Raw genomic sequence first — 23,032 nt, forward strand, 5'->3', positions numbered from 1 at the left:
ATGCAAACTAGTTGGTATAATACCATATGTAAGGCAGTGAGGTTTGGATCAAAACAGAGTAAACTCCAGCTTCTCACCATTGAAAGGCCAGATCACTAACCACACGACCTTTTGATCCCCCCTCCCCCACCCTCCCCCGCTGATCTACGTTTTCATTGTGCTTACTTCGCATTTTGGCGCCCTTTGAATCGAGTCCGCCATATTTGCGTCTGTACCGTTGAAGAGGACCCAGCTTGCGGCCTTGCCTGTGTTAGTACTTTCGGCGGATTATATATGGGTCCAGTCTGAGTTGTTACCATAGCAGGTACCTGGTAAGGTGCTTGGATGGGCACCTGGGCAGGTAGTGGTGTGGGGACCTTAGGAACCACCTGGAGAGGTGCTTGTGTTGGGGTCTGGGGCCAAGCGTTGAAATCCGGAGGCCATGTTGGAGTTTGTTCCATTGTTGTGAAGTCGCCATCCCAGTCATACTCTGACCCGTCATAAATGTTTTGTCTCTAAAATTAAGGATTAAAAAACGGTTTAAGGGCGGATTTGTCTATCGGATAAGCCATTAAGATATACCTGCCCTCTCGTCTTTTTCGTCAACAGGACTCTTGATCCGTTCCCTAAGTATGTTACTAAAATTACTGCGCAAAAGAAACTCGCGCTTTTAATTTGTTTTATTCGTCGGACAACGTCACAATATCAGCTGTAACCTCGGGGAATAGGATTGCTTTTTTCGTGCAAATAATTTCTGAATAATGTAACGAGGTTCTGTCTGTTCCCTCCGGCCTATGGATTTTCACTTTGTAAACAAGCAGAGCAAAACGCAAAATAAAAATTCTGTTCGAATTACCTTTAGGAACCGCGTGCCAGAGGGAAGAGAGGTGAGAAGAGAGGTCAAATCACTCGGTCATCAACCAATTGGCAGATTTTCAACTCAGCGAATAAACCCGCTTAACCGGTGAAATGCGGCTCTAAACCGACATAACTTTTTTTTACAGATAAACAAAACAGGAATATAACCAGCAAGTTAGTATTTCGAAACATTACATTCATTAGTTCGCAAGAGTAAATTCTCAAGTGGTGATGTCGTTCACTCAGGTAAAACTTAACAACCAAGAATATATTTATCTTTTAGTCGTAACTGAACTGGCAGTAGATGTTTTTGCCGAAAAAAATCCGATTTATCCGCAGTTAAAGGGCCTTGGTTAATTTCGCTACTGGTCACGATTCCTACAACTTCAGTGATTTTGTTATTATAACCATTGATTATTTCGCTTAACAACCAATCTAAGTGTTACAACCTGTTGCCAAATACAATGGTCTTTCATCTTGTGTTGACTGTAAACGTTACAAAACAAATTATCACACCTTTGTGATACCAAACCTTACCCGTTTACTGTGTGTCCATCTCTGGTTTTCCCCGGTATAAGACGATGTCAAGGACTTTATTTGAGGAAGCCAAAAGTGATTTGTGCGAAGCCGGAATCCAGGATATGGTGCATTTCTTTGGTAAGCCGTTCCGCCCTGCTCGCGGGCAAATAACCTGTTGTAGTAAATTGCCCCATCAGTCAAGTTAACGCGGGAAACCAAAAACCACAACAAATATAGCAGGTATGAGCCGAACGAACAACCGAACATTGCTAGACATTTTCTGCACCCGATTAACTTTGCTTTTCGACATTAACAATGTTAGTTTTCGTCATTGCTCGTTTCATTTTGCTGTTGATAAACAAAACTGCATTTTCGCACGCAAAAGCCTCTACCAACAAAACAAATCACGGCATCTCCGTTTTAGAGAAGATCGCTAATTCACATAGTCACGAATTCCCTTTAAAGTGAAGTGACGTGATCTGCCGTCCTGACGAAATATCAATTCAAGGGAGGTGTTTGAGAACAAACAGTTACGAAAATTTTCTGAACCGTGTAATTCTTACATCTAAAAAAAGATACTTGATTTTTTTTCTTTCATTTTCTGATATTACCAAATAAATCTCTACACGCTACACGGGTGGTCTATCGGAAGATAGCGCACGGCGATGGAAGATCATTCAATAAATACACAGATGGCTGAGAAGCGAACCTTCCTGTGAAATTTGCCCATTAAATAAGAACGGTGTTTTTGTCGTTAAATAAATGTAATTTCAGTAGTTTTCTCAATTTCATTGTACATGTGGACCTAAATATCTGACTTTCTTTTGCTGCCGTTTTTACTGTCGTTGATAACTGTCGTCCTATTTTGTACCACGTGACGTGTTTCATCCAATGAGATCGCGCGAAATAAATAAACACAAACGATGACTAGGTCTTTCTTGTTGAATGGCTTCTTTCGATAAATTAATATTCAGCTTCATAATAAGATTTGTTGGACACAAACAAAGTAAACTGAATAAACATGTTAAGCCAATTCTGTCGTTTGTGTCCTCTAGGTTTGAGTCTTCGTATTTAAGCTGAATTTTAATTTTTCGAAAGGATCCTATTGAGATGCATGAAAATGACCAAACTATTGGCAAGCATTTAATATTTATTTTACAACGTTATGCACGTTGCCTCGAACTCTCTAATCTCAGTCATGTCAATCTTTACGTTCCTAACTCGATTGGCGACAGTGCCAAGTTCTTGAGCCAAAGAATTAAAGAGAGCATAACGGTATTCAAATTTACGGAAGTATTTGTTTGTTTGTTTGTTTGTTTGTTTGTTTGTTTGTGCTCACCAGTAAAATTGTGGCAGGTGGCACAGAAGTCTTCAACAACTTACAGAGATTAAGTGATACCCGCCAAAGTTATTTTGAGCCATTTCAGAATTATTAGGGCCAAAATTTCTAAATGCGTCCTAAAAGTACATAGTTTGTAGGAATGGTGAATGGTAAGCGTGTATTAAACTAACTATCGGTAGTGGAATTCAACATGCCGTGAGTGAGGGAGGCCAACAACAAAAAAACGCTGTTTTCCCGACGGGAATAGGTCCCATAACGTCGGGAGCTTACGTATCGACCTAGTGACCTAGCTCACTATATATGAGTCTTTTTGTGGCTCAGTGTCTTGAACATGGAAATAGTGTCAGGGATACCCAAGCATAATATATAATACTTATATTTCTGGGAACATTTTCTACCCAGATAATCCAGTGCTCGTTTTTGACTGACAAGGTCAGTTTTGACTCTGACTGGATCACTCTCGCATAACTAAATAAAGGTGCATGTATGTCGATAGTTTTTTTAGTATTTTAAAAGCATGAATGTATATTACGCTGGTACAGTTTTATAAGATCGGATGCTTTAGCTGAAAAATTTAAATTGCGGAAACATTCAGGGGACGGAATCTTATTTCCCGAATTTAGAAGCTGTTGTTGGCTGTCCGAAAACGCCAGCTGAATTTTCGCATTTTTAAGACATATTTGTGAATTTGCTTTACGGTGTTTCGGTTCGGACTGTAAAGATGAACACATTGGAGCACAGAAGAATTTGCCAGTCACTTATATTGCTTTACAAGTCCTTATGCTGCCATGAACCAGGGTATATTCGCAATTTCTTTAATTTTAAGGAGTCAAATTACCATTTGAGGGATAGTGGGGTTAATCTGAGTTTGCTAAAGTTTAATCTTAGGTGGGTTAATAACTCTTATACGTACAAGGTTGCTAAGATTTGAAACTCATTGAAAATTGACCTAAGACAGGAAAGTCGTGAGACATTTCTAAGGAAAATTCTTAGTTCATATATTTTATGAAACATCATGATGATCTATTATCTTACAGTTGAATTGCCAGTTTGTGTAACTTATTAAGTTTGTATAATAGTTTTCTTTTAATTTTCATAAATCATAACTTGTTGATGCACGTACATATTTTGAATAAAAAAAATTATACTTCATTCTCTTCCTAGCAGAAAATGCCCCCAAGGTACTTGATTAAAGACACTCTCTTCTTTGGAGCAATTTCAAAGGGTCGCGCATCAAAGAATCAGCAATACAAGTCGTTTGAAAACAAAACAAAACTTGACAAATGTATCACAAAAATTAGAAATTTATTTTATACAAAATTTGGAAATCAAAACTTACAATTGGATTTATAACTATGAAAATCACTAAAGGGGAAAATGATTCCATTTTAATTCATGTTACAGCTTCTTGAAACATTCATACACTCTAAATGCAAGAGAGAAGCTAGGAAATGTATTACACTCCTTTCGACAAAATCCTGAAAAGAAAGCTGTCTAGACCCGAAAATCAATGTCTTGAAAGCTGCGATTGCAAATGAGGTATTTCCTGATCAAGAAGACCTGGAGAGGGGGTAGATTTCGCCCGCACGGACTTTGATCTATACGTGAGCAAGTGCCAACACTAAACTTTGCGAATTTTTCAGAAATTTCTCTAAGAACAATTTTGCGGGAAAGGTTAATGTTCATTGAATTGGTGTTACTCTGACAACTACAGTTTGACTGGGAGGATTTCCAGAAATAAAATATATTTAAATGAACAAAAAGTGAAGGTTCCTTACGATAATTTTCAGATTTGTAGCTCATTTTAATGTCTTTGATTTTGATTACTTGTCAACTGTTCAAGTTTTGTGGATTTCCTAATTTTGAGGAAGTCCGAAACCCAAGATGGCGGATCCGAGGAGGCCGCCGCTTGGAAATTAAGACATAATTCCAGCGTCAAGTGAGGTCACTACCTGAAGGTAAAGACCTCAGAAGGAACATCTTTGGACTATTGAGGAGGTGGTGTGTGTAGCGGAATACACCCCTGCCCCTCCCCTCCCGACCCCAAAAGATAAAAAATACCACCCCGTCTAGATAAGGTAGTGCATTCCTTTTAACTCAGCTTCATAGAAACCAATGTGGACGTTCTTGTTTGTTCGCTTTTGATAATTCATGTTTAGGCAGCAAATGTCAGTGTTGCTCAGTTCTGCCAACATTAAAGTAATTTTAATTTCGTTTCATTACGAATCAATCAAAAACACCGGATGTTTCTTTTATGTTCCCGTGTTGTACTATCTCTTTCTCGCTTTTCTTTTTGATGGTGTCTGCAGTTCTTTCTGACACGTTGAATTTGTTAATCTTCTTGACAACTGAATCAGAATCTCCATTTTCAATGTCTTTCAAGTTTATTCTTGCATCCAAGTCTCCATCCTTGGCCTGACCTTCTATGCGCATGTCTTCCGGTGAGTCCGCTGTACCTTTGTCTGAGGCGCCGATGTATTTGCCAGAAGGGAAATTCACTCTGAGTTCTTCAGAAGCGGTCAATACAGAAGTGATGATAGAGAAGAACATGGACACTCCTAATAACACTACAAAAGCTCTCAGAAGTTCCATGACTATACCCAATGCATCAGAAGGAGCTTGGCCTGAAAAAGCAATCAAAAACAATGACTTGATTGTTTTTCCCTTATCTAACTGAACACGTTGTGCTATTGATAATTATAGTTTATAGATTTCTAGCTTATATTATGTTCAGAATTTATGTACATGATATAGGATTTTTTTGTTGTACCTCGCTTTTGATTATATTTTCCAGGGAAATTGACGTAATATAGCCCACAAATTGTCACCATAACCATTACCGTTACTCCGTTACTATATTCTTTCATTGGTGATTACATTTGATGCTGCTTCCGTTAGAAGCACGTAATAAAGTTGATAATGTTGTTGTTGCTGTTGCTGTTATTGGCTCTAGATTCTAGGTCCGTCAACTCCTAACCGACACAATGCGCTCGAGTGACCCACAAGTTTAAAACTGCGTTTTAAAATTATAAATAAAGAGACAGTTTAAATATTTTTAATGCCTCTGAAAATTTAAGCACATGAAGAGGTTCCTTACTATCCCCTCCCCCCTCCCCTCCCACACACAGACACCTCCACCCTGAAAACGTTTGTGCCGGGTTTCTATGAGGTAATGACAGAATAGGATTACATCACTTTCTTACCCCCATTCGGCACCAGGTCCCCAAATCCGATGGTCGAGAATGTGATAAAACAAAAATAGACTCCTTCCAAAAAGTTCCACTCTTCTTCCTGCAAATAAAGAAACGCTCCGACAAACAGCATCACTATGAGTACCAGAAGGGTCCACATGAGAGTCTTAGTCGCGACTATCTCAGATTCCCGCTTGAGTAGTTTTGTTACAATTAAATAGTGAATATAACCAATGACTTGATTGACTCGGTCTCCAATGTGACGCAATACCATGAGGTTTAAAGGTATTCCAAATAAGGCAAAAACCATACAGAACACGCGACCGCCAACTGTACTGGGAGCCAAATGACCATAGCCTGCAAAGAAGATGAGGGAAGAGTGGGTCTTAACAAAACCTACAGTAATGAAAACAACAAAAATTGAAAGAGGGAAAAACAAAAAAAAAAATAAAGAAAATAAAGAACGCAATGAGGGTTACTATGGGCTGGCATTTTCATTAGGTGAAGGAATTCATCCGTGGCGGTTTAAGCCTTTCACTTCCATGAGTGATTAATATGTAATTTCCCCTTACATTGTAAAACAGGCAATGTATGAGATGAAGATAAGAAAAATTTATCAACTAGGTCATATTTTTTTATGTAACACCAAATTCTGTAAACTAATTTTAAAAAGAAATGTATGACAGTCATTCAGGATTCAGATTATGGGAGAAAGAGTTAACTGAGTCAAGTCTCGTATGCCCAAAGTTGACGGCTGAAAGTTTATTGCATGTATCTGTCGTTTCCAGCTTAACCTCGTTTAAAGATATAAGGGGAGAAAATTCCCTCGTTGATAGACATAACATCCAACACCACAGGAAAGACACTGCTCAACTTAAAGCTTTCTTTTGAATCGGGTCACTCAGTCTTGAGGATCTCTCGATCTACGTATACAAATCTCAAAATGTACCGCCATATTGTTTAGCAAAATGAACAACACAAAAGGAAAACGCTATTCAGAAACTTGAATTTGAATATAGAATGTGGTTACACTTCAGTATAGAAGGTCAGACAAAGTTGATATCGAATCAATCAACTTGAGACCGGTTTAGGAGAAAGTTTATTTTATGAAACTGTTAAACGACTTGCGAAAATAAATTAAATAAGCGCAATTTTTTTAACAACAAGCCGGGAGATTTTTTTTACACTTTGTTTCCCAACCGAAGGCGATTTTGTTCTTCGAGATATTGTGATTGGGCAAATTTTCTTAAACGTTTCCTCAACAGGAGGGGACATTTTTTGACGGAGTTAAGTATTTGGACGACGTACTTTGATTGCGAATATAACTTAGACCTTACCCACAGTTGTCACAACACTCCATGTAAAATACACTGAAGCGTAATACGTCCATCTTGAGGTACACCATTGATCGGGATCTCCCCCACAGCGGTGCTTCACAGCATCTTCAACTTTCTCCACCAAGAAATCAAAATCTTCGGGTGTCATGTTATGCTTTTCTAAAAAGAACTTTTTCACGGAATTCAACTGCTGTATTTCCAACTTATCATTCTCGTTTTCAAGAACTTGAAAGACAACAGCACCGGAGAGCAGATAAATTCCAAGCAAAGTCGCCAGACAAATTAAGCGCTTAGTATCCGACGTGAAGTTGAGGGCCATAAGCCTCCATTTCCTTTTTTGATTAACTCTTACCTCGACTGATGTTAGAAGAAGATTATTTCACAATGGTTTATCGCTCAGTTAATTGTAAAGACAACGAATGGAACATGACGCCGCGCATGTGCAGTGGCCAGATTCCCGATCACACAATAAGGCACCGATTTTACCTGGTACCTGCGTGAACATAATCGCGGGTTGAGACTAAAAGAATTTGAATTTTTATTCAAAGTCGATTAAGAAAGAAAAATAAAAAAAAAAAGTTGTTTTTAACTTACTGCTCATACGAATGAGCAGCACTGCGCTCTGAGTGGTTCCTAGAAGTAAGCTATCGGCTCTTATTACAGGCCAATTAATACACTAGCGTTCTCATTGGAAAAATTCACCCAAGCCGGAAAAAAATGAAAAACATTCAGTTCTTGAAGGAAAGGATTCCTTTGGTTAATAAATAATCTTCGCCAAAACGAGTCTATATGATAAAATAGTTACAACTGGCTGTTCAATCAAGGGTATTACAACTCATAATTAAAGGCAATTGTCTGCCTAGATTACAAACAATGAACACATGTAAATTACAAGCTAAGAACACAAGACTGCCGATTGAAATAATCGCATCTAGTTCGTGAACCTTTAGAACCGAATAATTCTCTACTAAAGACCTAAAATAAATTGTAGCTTGTTGTTGGAAATTCAGAACTTAACTGACCAAAGGTGTGGCAGCAAGTACGATGAGGTATGTAAGATTGTAAGCAATCGTTCTTCTAAAACTTAACTTCACGAGTATCAAGATAATTATCACTCCAAGACATATTTTATATAAATGATATTAAGGCCTATATATATCTTTTATCCGTGGTACAATCTGGACTGATCTTAAAAACTACACAACTGGCAAGTCAGGATAACCTGCCTCAAAATCACATGCGATGCAACTCCCTGGGAGCTTTTCCAAAGTAAATTAATTTCTATTTCCCGTTGGGCTCTCAAGCTGCAATGTATGTTAACCAGAATCTGAATATTATTCAGTTTAAGTTTTGCTTTTAATCTTATAATATTGTACATGTATAAACGAAATTATTTAGTATCCTTCCAAAAGGCCTGGACAAACGAGTGTAACATCATGAAACACTGTTGGCCTGGATGACGTTGCACAGTGTTGAACGAGCGAGGTGACAAACGAATGCGACATATTTGACGCAACAATTGGACTCAAGGGTCTGGGATCAAAATCTACCCGGAATTCTTAGAAAACCAAACCCGCGCCATGCCGCGAAAAATGGCGTGAGACCAGTCGACCTCGCCGTCGGACCAAGTTCAAGTTCAGGTTTATTCAAAAATCAGGCAAAAATGCAACATCGTGCAGCATGGTGGCCAAACGAGTGTAGCATGTTGGATTCAACAATGTTGGACGATATTACATCAACATGTTGCATCCGATTGGCTAGGCCTAATACTGAAACTGAACATATATATTTCAAAACGGTACAAGCTCTCAGTATTGGCTATAAAATAAGATAATAATAATAATAATAATAATAATAATAATAATAATAATAATAATAATAATAATAATAGTAATAGTAATTGGTTTTAATAACAGAATGGAGGTTTGAAAAGTGTTACAGTTTAGTGTCATACACAAGTTTATCTTCGACACCTTCGTGATCCTTATGAACTCCCAGTCCAGAAACATCAGGCGAGCCTTTGTCCTTTGCTGTTTCTTCATGTTTTTTTTCCATAGTCTTTGTGTGGCACAAATCAAGTTGATCATCAAGGTCTTCATGAGCCAGGTTATCAATCCCCAAACCAACTTCATCAGGAAAGTTATCTTCTCTAAACTCCTCAACGAATTCACCAGTACTTGGACACATCCGGGATAACCTTCGCAGAACGACCTCGTGACGCGACGGATTTCCAACCTGCGAACTCCTCGGAGAAACTTCCACGGACTTTTGTCGCTTTAAAAACAGAACTTTTAAAGATCGACGACATTGACGGATGCGGAATGTATAAATGAAGGGATCACAGGCGGAGTTTATAAAGCGAAAGGAAAGAGAAATTCGTCGGAAGATCATGAACCAGTCGCCTTGTACACAATGGGAACAGTGCACTTCAATTAGAGTCATTAGGTAAAATGGCGCATGAGACAAAACAAGAAAGAGAACTATAAGAATAGCAGTAAATGCGAACTGTTTATCAATGTCAAATCTGCGCTCCATAGCGGCGGCAAAAGAGCTGTCACTCGCGTCCGAGCTCATAGAACACGCGCGGCGTCTGTATCTACGCAAGAGGTGGAGCAGAAGGAAGTTAAAAATCAACACGGACACCAACGGAAAAGTCAAATTCAGATGAAGCTGTAAAGTGTAATAAATTCCCATCGGAATACTGCTCAATTGAAGCAAACAAAAAATGAAGGAATATGCCACGATGCAAACCACACATGTCAGCGTTTTTCGACTGCTCGCCGTCGCACGGTAGTAAAACGGAAATGCGACGGCGATTAACCGCTCTCCAGACAGACCCATAACGAGCAGTGTACCGTTATTAAGCGCGAAAAGACCAATGAAAGTCGCAAAGAACCCAGCCTCCGGTACGTTTCGCATGCCATCCGGAATGCAATAAATTTCACTGACAATATTAAAGGTGCCGGTGATCGAGCCTGTTAAAAAGTCGTTGACCGCTAACGCGGCGATCAAAACTGTGATGGGCTTACGAAAACAGTTCAGTGGGTCCTTGTACATGACGTAAAGTAGAACTCCATTTGCCACCATAGCGAGGAGGGACAATATACCAGTCACAATGGCAGAGCATATGCATATCGCGAGCATGAAGTTGTTTAAATATCAGAAAAAAAAACTCCTCAGTTCAAATTCTCCGTTCTGTAACTTTTCACGCGTGCTAAGATCAGTTTAACCCCTTTTCCTAGAAATCCTAACCACTTTTGACTCGTGCCTTGCCAGCTGTTTCATCGCGCAACAACAATAGAATATTATATTGTAATCATCCCAAAAGAAATTCAAATTCAGTTCAATTACATGCGTTGCCAAACAATTGGCCTGCCCGCCGGCCATATCAGGCGCAATGCACGCTTCGTTGAATAACGCTCGCCACGCTCGTAGCTTTTGACGAGATTTTTGTAGAGTTCATTACGCGGAATTAGGAGCGAAACAGACTAAATCTTAAGTTTCTTAGCCGATTAGATCTTTGCCAATCAAATATTTTGAAAGTAATACCACAGAGGGCTCCAGTGGTCTTAAAGAGATCTACAGCTTCTGTAATCATCTACGTACGGAGTCTTTCATTAAGATATTACAAAGATTATAAGATTATTTGTTCTGCGTGAAACACATCTAAGGTTGCTTAGATGAACGGTATTAACAATGGGAAAATGGGTCAACGCATTTTTGACAGAATTAACAGTTCCTTACCAAATTTAAAATATTTGTTTAATTTGACCAGGAATTGAAGACCCCTGAATGATAGACTGTGGTCGATAACTGACTGGCCTGCCATAAGACCTGGCACGAATAAAGTTTGATAGATCACAGCGAAAAAGTAAACAGGATAAATGGCTTCAAAATTAACATCAATCGAAGTGCTCAATAAACTGTAGACTGGGGGCTAGACGCGAGCCTCAAACGCCCTCGCGAGTGAGAATCCACGCGTTCGGCGCTCTCGCGAGTTCGAGCTTTTCTCCGAGTCCTCTCTTCCTCCGTGATCAGTTCAATAGAAAAAGATGACCACGGTTTTTGCAACGGTCCAAATAAACAACAAGAGGCAATTCTTAGACGAGCAGTATATTTGGACTGCTTTAATAAAAAGTACGATTTGAATTTGTGGGACTTGAGGCGTTACTTATAACTACACTTACGCTAAGCTTAGATTGCAAATAAATTTCTATTTTTGACAATCGCATTACGTAAAGCTTACTTGAAATAGTTTAATTATACCAAGGGAAACAAACTGTTGGGTTGGTCCTGGCCTTTTCGGTCAATCATTTTCGGGTCGATCACTGCGTGACTTGCCTAATGAATGATAAATTAGAATGATGTATTATCTCATTTATTCACCAGGCTTAAAATATCCCATCACATCTATTCCAATGATCTATTAGTAGATATGCTATGTGTACCGTCTTTCATTCTAAATCTGGATCGTATAAACGAGTGCCCGTAACGAATTACGCCATTGGGCGTGGAACACAGTGCTAAACTTCTTAAAGAGAGAGATTTCGCTTCCTGCGTTTCATGGCGAACAGAAGCATCTCCAACTTCAGGGACGCAGCCAGACTTTAATTAAGAAGAGGCGAGTGTTGAAAGTACCGAACGCGCGAACCTCTAAGGGGGACTGGGGACAAGCTCCCCCACAAAATGTTGAAATTTAGAAGTTCTGGAATTTTAACACTTCTTCATGGAGCGAGGGCCATGAATATATCTTCCGAAAAATATTGGTCTAGTTCTAGAGCAATATGGAATCTTTTTTATTTCTTTCATGCAAGTCAACAATATTTACCCTCGCACCAGGCCAGTGTGTGATGAAGGAACATTCAACTATAGTTAAAAAACGGTGGAAGGCTTGCACGACTCTTCTTGCTATTGTATGGCCCCTTTTCCTCAAATTTGCTTGCCTTATAAGGGCGAAGCTTTCAGGACGTAATCAAAATTGCTATTTGGGAATTAGTTTCCAACCAACAGCAGTTGTTTTCGTTTTCTGGGTGGGGGTAATACAAGAATAAAAGAACCAAGACTGGCCTCGTTTGTCTCGTGAGCTACGCTATGACCCTTGGCTTGCTCCACCGTCTTGAAGCTTAAATCTAGGAGACACCCTGAAAGCTAGAACGCACAGTGTTGATTGGAGTAGAAACTGAAAATGGTATACAGTAAACGCGAAAAATGAAGCGAAAATCAGGTTCCTGTGGCTTCCTGTCGTCCGCTTTTGCCGTAAACCGTAAGGCTTAATACAGACACTTAGGGAGAGTACGTTTACGCAAAACGGCAGAGATGACCACGTGGCCATTTGCACTATTCTCATTTACGTACTCATTTTTTGAATAAAACAAAAACGCGAATCTCCCGTTTGCCGTTTGACGTGAAGGTAATTCTAAATCTCTCAATCTTTCAAGAGTGTCTTGCCAGAATTTTACTTACCATTACCCGCCGACAATTTCAGGACGTGCATGTTAAAGATTAATCGAGTAGTCGCATAATTTTGCCTATTATCTAACATTAATTTGTATCCATCAAAATTGGTGATTCTATAATATAGACAACACAATTCAAACTTGAACGGCAATTTATGAAGTTATTCTATACCGTCATCACACTATTAAAGTAACGTAGAAAGAGGGTGTTAATTAGCAGTAAAACACACAAGCAGTAAGACACACAAGTGTATGACACACAACACAATGGCGATACTCAGGAGAAACGGCTTAGTTCTCTGATAGCTTTTAACACTTTGTTTAGCGATAGTGTCAAACGCTTGATGCGTTTAGTGTTAAGTCCCTTTTATACAACGAAGCTTACCACATTAAGCCAGAACCCTGCACAACTGTGCTTTGGTAAGCTATAGCCACTAAATCAAAGCGCTATGGCCACGTTAAGTGGTTAGCCCTAGCAGTATGATGAGGGTAATACTTTGTCATCCCATAAGCCTAGCATTTTCAATCCCGTACAAAGAGGGTGTTAATTAGCAGTAAAACACACATCACACAACACAATGGCGATGCTCAGGACTGCTACCATTTAAGTCTTTGTTTAGCGATGGTGTCAAACGCATGATGAGTTAAGCTCCTTTTATAATTATGTAACTACTCGGATAAATTAATGTTTGTCATCCAGGCCCCAGTTGTTCAAAGGCCGGATAACTTTATCCGCTGGATAAGGCACTCTTCAGCGTCTAAAATATACTTCACGTTAAATGTTGTCCAAGGTTTTCGTACACTCCCCAACTAAGCAGTGGTTAGAGTGTGCATATTTGCTTGTGCACGAGGAAATACTGAAATCTTTGCACAGATTGAAACTGTCGGATAGTGACTTATCCACTGGATAAAGTTATCCGGCCTTTGAACAACTGGGGCCAGGTCCTTCACCAGTTAAGGAGGCAATTAACCCAAATTTTCGAGAAAAAAAAATCATTCGAACACGAATATTCATAATTCGCGTAAAAATAGACCTTATAAGGTGAGTTTTCAAGTTCAGATTTGTTTTCTGCCCAAATTTGAAAATCTCACCAAAATTAACATTGATTTACGGATTTTTGTTGCTATGGAGTTTATTGAGACCGTTTATAAAAAAAAAAAAGAAAATTAAAAAAAATTAAAATAATTTAAATTGCACTTTCACAGGGAGTATTCAACATAAAGTATGATTGTCACCAAAATTACAAGCAGTTTCTTTAAAGTAAATAACAAAGTTTGTTGCCAACTCCAAACCAAAAGAAATAAAACAATGAATAAAACAAAACAAAATCCACAACGCCGCTCAAGAAGGTATTCTACTCCGCTTTTTTCACTTTCTTTTTAACTCCATCTTTTGGTTTCCCATTTGTGGTTTTGTTTTCTTGCTTTTCACCTGCAATAACAACGATTAAAGTCTGCTAAATAACTAGACACATTACCAGCTAAGAATCTTCGTAATTACATGCAATAATTATCTGTCCATACAATACAATACAATACAATACAATATCATGCCATAAGATACATGATTCAATTCATTTAGTTTATTTGTTTATCTAGACACCAAAATTGAGTATTCCATTTCAAATACCATTCTCAAACTCATTAACAATTCATTAGAGCAAAACGAAAGAAATCACTACCATGAAGGAGGCAGCAAATGTGAACTTTTTCTTTGATTTTCTCCAAGAATTATTAATTGTTTGAGAAGCTGTATCACACCCTCCGAGGAGTATTTCATCCTATTTCCAAACATCTCAAAATTGGTTAAAGAACCTGGCAGCAACTCGTTTTTTCAACCCACTTCTCCTTGTTTGGAAATTGGAGGAAACGCTCTTCCTCGTGTTTGACAGTTATGTTATTAAATACTCCTCGTTCTGTTTCCTTCCTTAGCCCCTTGCTGCCCAAGTGTTTTTCCCCCAATTTAAACCTTAAATGAAATCACAAAAACAGAGATGGATTTCAGTTTCAATTTGAAAGAAACATCATTGTTTAAAACATTAAAAAATAAAAACTACAAAAAATCACAGATCAAAACATAATGTACGACTCAGCAGATGCAGTCAGAGTGTCCAAGACCAGTTTTAATTACTGACCAAAAAATCATTTATTTGCCTTTTAAAGTGTATTGTAAAATTACTATGAAAAATTGTTTTTGTTTCTTGTCTCGATCAAAATTTAGCAGGCAACTGCTTCTTAAACATAATATGTCATTTCACCTGGCAGTACCCAGTTGCTGCACTTTTCGTGAATCTTATGTCTGCAGTACCTTTGTAAACCCCTCCACATTAAACTAAGTTGTTGAATAAATCTAAAACCTACCTCCCCAAATAAACCTTGTCTTCCACTTGCCCAAGAAATAGAAGAACAAAAGAACACAGGCAGCCATAACAAAGAATGCTACTCGACCAGAATTAGGCATCACACGAAGGAACGGATACACCCAGAAATCTGTTACATAGGCAATCCATGTTATCCTGAGTAGAAAGTGTACACATTACAAAGAGAGAGACTGAATGCCCTTATCTATTCAAGGTAACCCCATCACATATCAGTGACTAAATAAATGCTTTGATCCATATTTACCAATGTATTGACCCATGTTTTTGTTTGGTCATAAGAGCAAAACAAACATACAGTATTACATATTTGGCAACAAAACAACATTATTTTATATGCCACACTATCTTAAACCCTTGATGTTACAACATAAAACTAAGAATACCGTAGTATAACTTACTTCAACAATCCAATCTTCAGATTGTTGCTTCAGGTAGCAAATTTCCAATATGATGAATATGATGATTACTAAATTAGGTTGCATGAGAAAGTTCCTCATGATCCTCATAATTTTCTATAGTCACAGCCTTGGATGAGGAAACAAATATTTTTGCAATGAACTTCACATAAGGCAGGAGTACAAATAAAGGTTGTTGTTGTTGTTGTTGTTGTTGTTATGGCTGCTTAGTGAAAGGGTCAAGAGGCAATGTTGGCTTTATTGCGGACACCCTTGGGACCGCAAGTTAGTGTCCTTATTAGCGAGAGTCCGTAAAATAGTGAGAATTTATTTCAGTTGAACATCTGTACTCTATTATTATCGAGGCATCTGTATAGCATGGTGTCCACGAGGCGACTGTTGTCTGCATTAATACAGTAACTGTAACTCTATATGACCAGTAAAAACATTATATGGAATGAGAAAAAAATCAACTAACTTAAGGTTTAAAAGTTACTCAGTCTGGACATTCTGCACAGTCTGCATTTTCACTGACCAAAACCTTCAATTGTAACACTATACAGAAAAAAAAAAGTCAGATGCATACTTACCATAGAAGATAGGCCACACCAAAGGAAATTAACAGACCCAAGCCTGTCCTATTCCTCGGATATTTGTGTCGAATAAATGCACCTTCTACAATGATAATAACGGCACACCACGTATGCTGAAAAATAATTTAAAGCAATGACATCATTGTAAAATGGTTTGCAAGATGAACAGTCACCTCTGAATAGTAAAGCTAGCATAATCACTAAGTAATAAATATAATTGGTCTCAATATGGATCAATTAAAAAATGAAACAACAACACAACTTAAGACTTACATAACATTTGCTTGCTATGTAAATGTTGTTGTTCAAGAAGTGGTTAATTATTTCTTGCATGTCTATTCCTCGGCTTCAAAATTATGTAAACTTAGTAATTAAATACTAATAATAATAATAATAATAATAATAATAATTAATGAACATAAGTGAGAAAATATGGCATTTCAAAACAATCATGACTTCATTTTCAAGGTTGTATGAAATTGGCTTCAAAACGTTGGATTTAATTCTCGCTTCTTTTCATTATTGATAATGCATTTCAAAATGCTCTCTTACAATAATAATAATAATAATAATAATAATAATAATAATACCTAGATCTAATACTGGGTCTCCGAAAACTCTTAATCTCAAGTGTGAGATCAAGCAAACCAATGTTAAACATAGTGTTCAACTTCCTGGGAGATTTCAACATCACCCTAAAGAAAGAACTCTCTGATCTAGCCCACGAGAAAGATGTCACTATAAAAGTACTAACCAACTGTCAGAAGTGGATTATACCACAGAACTGCGAAATCACCAAAAAATTCTACAGTTTAAGACAATGAAACACACATTTTCTTTTCTTTTTTTTTCCTTTTTTTTCCCAGTCCAGGAACTGTTGCCTAGACACTCCGCAGCAGGTTTCAGAACAAATTGTACACTGAAAAGTTGTTCAATAAAAAAGAAATAATAATAATAATAATAACAATAATAACAATAATAATAATAATAATAATAACAGTAGTAATAATAGTGATGATCTGAGAACTTTTACGCCATAAACAGCCGATCCCTAGTCAGAAATGATGCAACAACTATTTTAATTAGGGATCAGGATTATTATTATTTTAGCATTTTCACATGCTACTAGTACTAGGACTTTTCTACCAAATTTATTAGGTTTTTGTTGATTTTATCTATCAAGCAATTTCAATTTTTTTCACTGGAGAAATTTCCCAATGGTCTTTAGGTTATGCTATAGCGTCCTATAGCACCTTTTTGCTTCATCAGCATATAGATGTTTACACTGCTGCATAATAGTGACATGCAATAGTTAATTGAAGGCATTCATGTAATAATTATTACATACCAAGAGGTGATTCAACCATGATGGAAAAATCTTATCCAATGCTTTTGGGAAAATGAGTTCCCTATCCATCATGTAAATTCCCCAAAATGAAGTTGCTACAAACTGAAAAGGATTTAAAAGATGATAATAATTATGATAATATGAAAACAGACTACTTAAGTAATATTTAGTTTGGCCAAAGCAGGGTAAATTCCTAGAAAGCGATGTGGGCAGAAAATTAAAGGGGAAGTATCGCGAAAATTTGATGTCATTTCAAAACCCAAAAATGTTTGTCTGACCACAGAAACAAAAAAATAATTGTCTAGTTTTGTTATAAATTATCCCCCAGTGCAATAAGACTGTCGATTAGTGCCTCTGGCTAGAAACAGAATAGGTCGGAATAGAATATTGAAACTTGAAAAATATTAGGCTAATGAACTTCAAGTTTTTCGTATTTTTGTTTCCAAAATGCGCTAGAACAGAGTACGAGTTGTTCCTGTCAGGAATTGAGTTGATTTCTCTCCTCTCATTGTTCTAGAATTATTTTGTTGCAAAGCTAGTGAAGGTCTTATTTCACCATTTTTGACAAGAGGTAAAAAACCTCATGATACTTCCCCTTTAAGTTTCAGCACTTATTGCAATGAAATTGCGACAAAACATGTTATCCTTACAAAGCAAAATCAGGCCTGATCCAGACGTTGAGTCATGCCACTGATTTGCCAAACCCAATATTATTGGTTAGTTAAGTTGGTTAAAGACCAGCATTTGAATCAATTTGTACAGCAGTTTTAATTTGGTGCAGCAGATATTTTTAAGTCTGGCAGTCTAAAAAGATCAGAACTTTTGGAAACAACAAGAACAATGAATGCTTAGTACATGGGATTGCAGTTTATTATTCTAAGAGGTTCTGTACACCAACCTGTACTTATTTAATTGAAAATATTTCTTTATGATAATTTTCTTACCACACTTAAAGGAAATGCTAATGATGCAAACATTACATCTCGCAGTTTGACCAGCCAGTTGTCTTCTCGCCCTTTCAACAGAGTTAGCAAATCAGCCATCGGTGCAATTATAAAGAATATCAACTGCAGAAGCTGAAAAAAAAAAAAAAGAAAACCAAAAATTGCAATTCACAGATAGTTCAGTCAAATCTAATCTGGTGTTTCCATCCACAACCAAAAGTAAATCCTCAAACAAGCCCCCATCCCCACCCCCTCAAGGTATCATTAGCCTTGCACAAACTCAGTTCAGGAATTAATACTCACAGCTCTACGTCAAAATCAGACTTACAAGATGTAGGGAACAGCTTTAAAAACTGGAACTATGAACCTTAGTGAGATCTGCCAGACTTGCCATTAAGGCAAAATTTTCATCAGTTCTGGAAATTGCAGAAATGCTCTACAAATTAAATGGAAGGCTTTTTTTTTCATTTGGGAGAAGAACCTAGTCAGCCTGTAACTTTCAGTTCCAAACTTGCAATCTCAATTGGTAGTAAGATCAAAAACTGACGATGGTCAAATGGAAATTTTGTGTAAATAGAATTCTTGTGGTAACCCACCATCCCTTTTGATTTCTTTGATCTCAAGACTATGAAAAATTAGTACGATGCATGACATCAATCATTCTTGGAGACCCAGGGCAGACAATTGGAGGATTAGTCAAAATGGTCTCCATTAAGAGTCAAATCAACGAACTCAGGCACTCACAAATAATTGCAGAAGTTAGGGAACAGTTGTGGAAATGGGCCATTTTACAGTTGTGTACTAAGTGACCCGGCCTTGCATTGGAAGCGAGGCTGGGGGTGACCTTGTTTTGATACAGACCTCACTGCTTTTCATATGTCGATCATGCTGTTCTTATGCTAACTAGAGTGCATTTACATATGAAAAGCAGTGAGGTCTGTATCAAAACAAGGTCACCCCCAGCCTCGCTTCCAACGCAAGGCCAGGTCACGACGCACACAACTGTAAAATGGCCTATTGTCAAAATCCCTATCTGGGTAGTCAACTTCATGAAGTCACATTCCCATGGGTAGACTGCCCCCCACTCCCCCCCCCCCCCCCCTCCCACACCTTTCCCATCCTGAGGCAAACCATTGATGGGTGCATTACAAGGACAAACCATTATAATTGTAAACTTACCCATTTTGACTTCCCCCTAACCCAACAATTACAAGGCTGACACAATTTGGGAGGAATAATGAATTTTTCTGGGGTCCATGTGAAAAGCTCTGCTTCCTTTGGATATATATAGCCTTTAAAGGTTGTTGTAATTTGTTTTGGTGTAAGTGAAAAAATAAAAATGAATTGAATTGAATTGAAATATATGGGCTGGAAATCAAACAATCCCATGAATTCCGGAAAGTAAGCATTATTGACCCCTTGAGGATTGCACAATACAATTTAATTTATTGTCGAAATTTTGCAGCGGTCAAGATCTCGCTCCCTTTAAAAATCGATCACAATTGTTGGTGGCCGAATTAAAATTAAAATTATTGAATAGACTTGTAGGTCAGGGTATTAATCAAAGCAACACTCTACAGTACCGGTATTCTAATCTAAGAACGGTAAGCCTTTAAAAAATACTGTATCAAGTCTGAGCCTAGATTTAAGGTTAAAATTGCCTCAGCTCTTTAGTCTTACCAAATTTAAAACCGTCAGAAACTTGAAACGCCCTCCATAACCCTTTGAATGTTCTGTTACAACTTGGAAATAATGATACGTTCCATAAATATAGTAAAACCCACATCCTAGGTGGAATAAACCCCGAAAAGCCGCCATGTTTGAAAGTTTCACAACTTCACGTTGGTCGGGTCCAGACCTCCAGCTGATATTACTGAAGGCTCATCGTCGTATTTAGTGGGTGGCTGATATTCACTCATAATTCCACGCTTAAGCTAAATAATTTAAATTATAAGCTGGTTGACACTGGAAATTAAGCCAGATTAGCTTAAAACTTGCCGCGTTTAGAAATGCTAAACATTTAAATCTTCCACCATAACCACCAAGTTCAAGTTCAGGTTTCAAGTTTATTCAACAATGTTTAACGTAAAATTCAAAGACAACACTAACCAGGGGCACCCAATGGGAGTTCCCTCTCAGATCCTTTGAAACGCTATTTTAGGCTATCTGGAGTGCCTTTAAAGCTCTGTAGATTCATTTAAAGCTGCGCTATAATATTTTTTATCTGTTCGGTCATTCTAGGGGAGCTTGAGTCTTTTCGAAATTACTAGGGCATTTTTGTCCATTTCCCGAAAACCTTAGGTCTTATTTCCTTTCCGAAAATCTTAGCTGACCTTTTTTCGGTATTCGAAACGACATTTTTATCAATCCGAAAACACCAGGCCTTAAATTTCCCATATCGCGAAAGTTCGAGGCGAAAATTAGTTTTAGAAAATTGTAGGGGATTAATAGGGCCTTCCGAACAGATAATTTACCGAAACGATCCCTTGGGTGCCCCTGACTAACCCGCAAGTAGCTAGAGCTATACTAATCTAGGCAGGTAGTAAGAAGACTAATTTACAAGGATTAAAAAAAAATGTAAATTGCTATACTCTAAATAGATTGATTTAATTACGATCATTTTGTAACTTTCAGTTTTGAAAACTCACAGAGATGAGAGTAGGAATGCTAACATAATCATCCTCTTTTATTAAAATATGGATACAAGATTCTGAGGATACTGTTTGCCAAAGTTGGTAAACAATAAAAACAAAAACAGCTGCTACGAAAACATAAAAATTAACGCTATGGTCCGCTGCAGCCCTGATCGACGGCGCCATGTTTGTTTACCAAAGTCCGGCGCACATGCAAGTCACTTGGGTTTAATTTTTAATTAGCATAAATTATTAAAAACTGAATCATTGTATAATGCAATTCGACAGATTTGATTGGCTTAGCGGCTATGGTATATGAGCCATTATGCCATGGCCGAGAAATGGTGACCATTAAATTTTCTACTGGTTATGCGCCGATCAAATCGAAACTTCAACATCCCCCCCCCCGGGCAAACCCCGGGCATTTGACTATTTTCTGTGCCCGGGGGTGGGGAATTTGACCGGTAAGCCCTTCCCGGGGGTGGGGAATTTGACCTTGAATACAATAAAATCTGCAATTCCACAGCGACAAACCAATGAGTGGTGCCGGATCACTTGTAGACCTGGATCAGCAAATTATCTCAAATACAAAATATTAACGGCAGACTGATCCCAACGGCGGAGGTGACGAGCTTGATAGAACAAACAACAAAAGCTAGAATAACTGAAATATATTTGTTTTTTTTAAAAAAAACAAATTTTTTGCCTGATATTTCGGTTTGCAATACAAACCTTCCTCGGGGGCTGAACGAAAAAGAAAAGCAACACGCCAATGACATGTCTCACACTTGTAACTTAGTCCTAAACAACCAATCATTGTCATGTATTTTATATTTTAAATCTTCTTTGTAACGATCCTTTAATGTTTCTCACTTTTCTTTTTCGTTCAGCCCCCGAGGAAGGTTTGTATTGCAAACCGAAATATCAGACAAAAAATTTGTTTTTTTTTAAAAAAACAAATATATTTCAGTTATTCTAGCTTTTGCTGTTTGTTCTATCAAGCTCGTCACCTCCGCCGTTGGGATCAGTCTGCCGTTAATATTTTGTAATTTGACCTTGCCTGGGTGGGGTGGGGAAAATTGAACCTGAAGTGTCAGGTTTCAAATGAAGTCGCTAACAGCTATAAACACGTGTTTGGACGGGATGTAGCTTTTGAGAGAGATTGGCTCACACAAAAAAGTCTTCAAAAGTGAGAGTGCTTAAATATTAATTATTTTTATATTTCTTTAAACGATGTAGATTTTTTATGCAATGAGTCAAGCTGCGCCTTTGTCCCGCATTTATGTCTGCAGAGGTTTTTAGAATAGCCATAAAACAGCAGTGAGCAGTGAAAGAAAAAAAAACACTGTCGAATGAAAAACCGCCGCTTTGGCTTAAACTCATTTTAAATATGTTATTACGTATTTCTCGTTAAACAACCTTTGCCGTGTTTCGGGTTTAGAGCAGCTTACACTTGCTGATTGACATTGTCCGACTTAATAAATGCAATTTCCAATCATTTTTTAAGAGTTTCAATGTTGAAGTTGTGGTTTTTGTAGTAACTCATGACAGGAGCCGACAACGATTGTTCTTTAGGAGGGGCATTTGACAGACAAATCCGACGATAAGGTAGGGCATTTGAACACCATTTTGGCCCGAGGGGGCGGGAATTTGAACGATCCAATCTTCAAAAGTTCAAATGCCCGGGGTTTGCCCGGGGGGGGGGATGTTGAAGTTTCGAGTTGATCGGCGCATTATTCTTGCACAGCAAAATCAGTAAGATCTAGCAATACTTGTTGATTGTTTTTAATAAAACAATTATTCCACTTGCGCTTGTTGGATATGAGTTGATTATAGCCAACTCGGCGCTACGCGCCTCGTTGGCTATCTATCATCTCATATCCAACGCGCGCTCGCGGAATAATTGTTAATTTGCCATTAGCAAAGCTAAACGCACAATACTGAATAGTCCGGTGCTCTACCAACTATACCTGCCAACTCTCACCCATCAGTTATGCGTGAGTCTCACGCCTGCATCGATCACACGCATCAAGGCCAATTTCTGACGCCTGACTCA

General features: G+C 38.0%; 4 protein-coding genes across 4 annotated transcripts in view; all 4 read right to left on the reverse strand.

Moving 5' to 3' along the window:
* Nucleotides 1-1,882, reverse strand: part of LOC146467058 (uncharacterized) — a 10,523-nt gene extending 8,641 nt beyond the window's left edge. Inside the window, exons 1-2 of the mRNA XM_085126400.1 lie at nt 1,375-1,882; nt 166-494 (exon numbers count right to left, since the gene is read on the reverse strand). Of these exons, the coding sequence (XP_084982526.1) occupies nt 166-494; nt 1,375-1,623 (578 nt within the window). The 5' untranslated portion in view covers nt 1,624-1,882. The remainder of the gene's footprint in view (nt 1-165; nt 495-1,374) is intronic.
* Nucleotides 1,883-3,984: 2,102 nt separating this feature from the next.
* On the reverse strand, nt 3,985-8,855 carry LOC146467059 (two pore potassium channel protein sup-9-like). The gene is made up of 3 exons (XM_085126387.1): nt 7,227-8,855; nt 5,902-6,246; nt 3,985-5,322 (listed from the first exon to the last, which is right to left on the reverse strand). The coding sequence occupies exons 1-3, from the start codon at nt 7,543-7,545 to the stop codon at nt 4,925-4,927; spliced, it is 1,062 nt and encodes a 353-aa protein (XP_084982513.1). The 5' UTR covers nt 7,546-8,855; the 3' UTR covers nt 3,985-4,924.
* On the reverse strand, nt 8,855-13,648 carry LOC146467060 (uncharacterized). The gene has a single exon (XM_085126386.1). The coding sequence runs from the start codon at nt 10,368-10,370 to the stop codon at nt 9,162-9,164; it is 1,209 nt and encodes a 402-aa protein (XP_084982512.1). The 5' UTR covers nt 10,371-13,648; the 3' UTR covers nt 8,855-9,161.
* A 205-nt stretch (nt 13,649-13,853) lies between these two features.
* On the reverse strand, nt 13,854-20,179 carry LOC146467061 (androgen-induced gene 1 protein-like). Its single transcript, XM_085126388.1, has 6 exons — nt 20,024-20,179; nt 18,344-18,475; nt 17,400-17,501; nt 16,049-16,164; nt 15,044-15,198; nt 13,854-14,114 (listed from the first exon to the last, which is right to left on the reverse strand). The coding sequence occupies exons 1-6, from the start codon at nt 20,159-20,161 to the stop codon at nt 14,038-14,040; spliced, it is 720 nt and encodes a 239-aa protein (XP_084982514.1). The 5' UTR covers nt 20,162-20,179; the 3' UTR covers nt 13,854-14,037.
* Between the last annotated feature and the right edge of the window lie 2,853 nt (nt 20,180-23,032).

The sequence above is a fragment of the Pavona decussata genome, unplaced genomic scaffold (genome assembly GCF_977016875.1).
Source record: "Pavona decussata unplaced genomic scaffold, jaPavDecu1.1 SCAFFOLD_139, whole genome shotgun sequence".
In the NCBI taxonomy this organism is placed as follows: Eukaryota; Metazoa; Cnidaria; class Anthozoa; order Scleractinia; family Agariciidae; genus Pavona; species Pavona decussata.

Coding starts and splice junctions, on each gene's coding strand:
- LOC146467061 (XM_085126388.1), bottom strand. CDS start 20,161: ATGGCGGCTTTTCGGGGTTTATTCCACCTAGGATGTGGGTTTTACTAT. Junction 17,502..18,343: donor TAGCATTTCCTTTAAGTGTG/GTAAGAAAATTA, acceptor AATCCTTTTCAG/TTTGTAGCAACTTCATTTTG. Junction 15,199..16,048: donor GGTGTGGCCTATCTTCTATG/GTAAGTATGCAT, acceptor CTTTCTACTCAG/GATAACATGGATTGCCTATG.
- LOC146467060 (XM_085126386.1), bottom strand. CDS start 10,370: ATGCTCGCGATATGCATATGCTCTGCCATTGTGACTGGTATATTGTCC.
- LOC146467059 (XM_085126387.1), bottom strand. CDS start 7,545: ATGGCCCTCAACTTCACGTCGGATACTAAGCGCTTAATTTGTCTGGCG. Junction 6,247..7,226: donor GAGTGTTGTGACAACTGTGG/GTAAGGTCTAAG, acceptor TCTTCTTTGCAG/GCTATGGTCATTTGGCTCCC. Junction 5,323..5,901: donor GGACCTGGTGCCGAATGGGG/GTAAGAAAGTGA, acceptor TTGCTTTTTCAG/GCCAAGCTCCTTCTGATGCA.